The sequence below is a fragment of the Entelurus aequoreus genome, linkage group LG21 (genome assembly GCF_033978785.1).
Source record: "Entelurus aequoreus isolate RoL-2023_Sb linkage group LG21, RoL_Eaeq_v1.1, whole genome shotgun sequence".
Classification (NCBI taxonomy): Eukaryota; Metazoa; Chordata; class Actinopteri; order Syngnathiformes; family Syngnathidae; genus Entelurus; species Entelurus aequoreus.
The window spans coordinates 6,511,820-6,514,319 of NC_084751.1; the positions used below are offsets into that span (position 1 = coordinate 6,511,820).

The 2,500-nt window shown below is 53.0% G+C and overlaps 1 protein-coding gene across 1 annotated transcript in view; it reads right to left on the minus strand.

Moving 5' to 3' along the window:
• The window catches only part of LOC133638231 (PH and SEC7 domain-containing protein 1-like), a 50,634-nt gene that overhangs the window by 5,174 nt on the left and 42,960 nt on the right, over nucleotides 1-2,500 (minus strand). Inside the window, exons 11-13 of the mRNA XM_062030619.1 lie at nucleotides 962-1,149; nucleotides 814-884; nucleotides 596-753 (exon numbers count right to left, since the gene is read on the minus strand). Coding sequence (XP_061886603.1) covers nucleotides 596-753; nucleotides 814-884; nucleotides 962-1,149 — 417 coding nt within the window. The remainder of the gene's footprint in view (nucleotides 1-595; nucleotides 754-813; nucleotides 885-961; nucleotides 1,150-2,500) is intronic.

Here is a 2,500-nt window from a genome sequence, read left to right on the forward strand (position 1 = left end):
ATCCATGCACTTGTAATGTAGCAACATGAGCACACATCCATGCACTTGTAATGTAGCAACATGAGCACACTTCTATGCACTTGTAATGTAGCAACATGAGCACACATCCATGCACTTGTAATGTAGCAACATGAGCACACTTCTATGCACTTGTAATGTAGCAACATGAGCACACATCCATGCACTTGTAATGTAGCAACATGAGCACACATCCATGCACTTGTAATGTAGCAACATGAGCACACATCCATGCACTTGTAATGTAGCAACATGAGCACACATCCATGCACTTGTAATGTAGCAACATGAGCACACATCCATGCACTTGTAATGTAGCAACATGAGCACACATCCATGCACTTGTAATGTAGCAACATGAGCACACATCCATGCACTTGTAATGTAGCAACATGAGCACACATCCATGCACTTGTAATGTAGCAACATGAGCACACATCCATGCACTTGTAATGTAGCAACATGAGCACACATTTGCATCAGTGGTTACTATGTGCACACACACACACACGCACACACACACACACACGCACACACACACACACACACACACACACAGAGAGAATGAGAGACTCACGGCGCCTGGAAGAGGAGGAGCTTCCAGTCGGCGGTGCGCAGGTAGAAGACGTTGGCACGTTTGTTGTAGTCGCAGGCTCTGATGGCGAGCGAGTGATGGATGGACACGGCGTTCTTCAGGTCGTGGTCCGACAGCGGCTTGTCGGCTCGGTACTCGCCCTGGAGACGGCGGGGGGAGGGGTCAGCGGCTGTTAGCATTAGCATTAGCAGGTGACTCACCTTCTGCAGGTAGAGAATGAGTCCCTTCAAGATGGCGTAGAAAGTCTTCCAGCCTCGCTTTCCCCTCGGCGCTGAACACACGGCACAATTTGTGTGTGTATGCGACATCATCATCTTCATCATATCATCATCATCACCGTCATCATACTTCTCTTGCCGTCAGAGTCTGCGTGCACTTTGCGCACCAGGAATCCGTTTTTGTACATCGGCGTTCCAGGTAACGGAGGCGTGTCCTCTGGTGCCGCCTGCCCGCCGCCTGCCATCTTGGTGGATCTGGAGCAGTCGCCCAAGCTGTCCCCCAGCTCTGAGAAGGACTTGCGCAGTTCCTCCTCGTCGCTATGGAGACCACAAACACGTGTCACTCATAATGGGCCTTGTGGTTACTTGTCGCCATGGAAACTACACAGCATCTGCTGTGTGTGTGTGTGTTGCGGCTTAGCTGGCAGGGTGTAGTGATGCGTCTAGTGCAGCATGCTAGAGAGACGTTGCATGTGACCCCCCTCCCTTAGTTCCTGCTGCTGACCAACCCAGCTTGGGTAAAGGAAGCCAAGCGTTTAAGTCTTCCGAGGTCAGTACATAGCCTCTCCTTCACCAAGACCCCTTCCTTGCCTCCTCGTGGCAGCACACGGTAACTGAGGTCCTGTGACCTTAGGCTAATAGGTAGGGGATCGCCGGGCAGCAGTAGAGTCCTACCAACACACCACTGCCCCATTGCCAAGTGGGTAATCCCGAGAGGGGACTCTGGCTAGGAGAGAAAACCCCAAAATCAAATCTGCACTTGGGGACAGGCATAGGTGGAGTCCAAAAGACCGGATAGCCGGCAGTCCCCTGCAACTCCAGCAGGCCGAAGGTTGTCATGGGTCTCTCATGCCACTGGAAGTCCGCCCGGTGGAGTGAAGATGGTGGGAGTGAGCATTGCACACCCCCACACCCTCATCTTAATCCTTACCTCCACTCTCCCTCTGTGCAGAACACCACCCGGCCATCACCAACACCACCTTCCAAATGACAAACCGTCTCAAAACAACCTGGCAACACCCCCGCTCAAAGCACTGGCACCTCCTGGACTATGTAATTGTCCGGCAAAGGGACAAACGGGATGTTCTTTCCACCAGAGTGATGCGCGGAGCAGAGTGCTGGACCGATCACCTCATGGTCAGGACCAAACTCCTCATGACCATACAACCCAGTCGTCCAAGGACAGCCCCAAACCGGAAACTCAACTGCACAGCACTAAACAGCTCCACCACCACAGACAACCTCCGACGGCACCTTGCAAGCAACCTTGATCAGATCCCAGAGGATTCCACTGACTGGCCAGCTCTGCGTGATGCCATCCATAGCTCAGCCACAGTGGCGCTCGCCCACTCAAGGAAACGCCACCAGGACTGGTTTGCTTGCAACTCTGGTGAAATACAGCTACTCCTACACTCCAAACACCAAGCACATAAAGCCTTCCTGTCCTGCCCTGGATCTCCCTCCCTGAAAGCCACCTTTCTGCCGTAAGATCCGCTACTCAGCGCGCCCTCCGGAGCATGGAGGACACCTGGTGGGTGCAGAAAGCTAACGAGATCCATAACCTTGCAGACTGCAACAACACCCAGGCCTTTTATGATGCCATCAAAGCCCTATATGGCCCAAGGAAGCGGACACTTGTCTCTGTCTGCTCAGCTGATGGAACCACCCT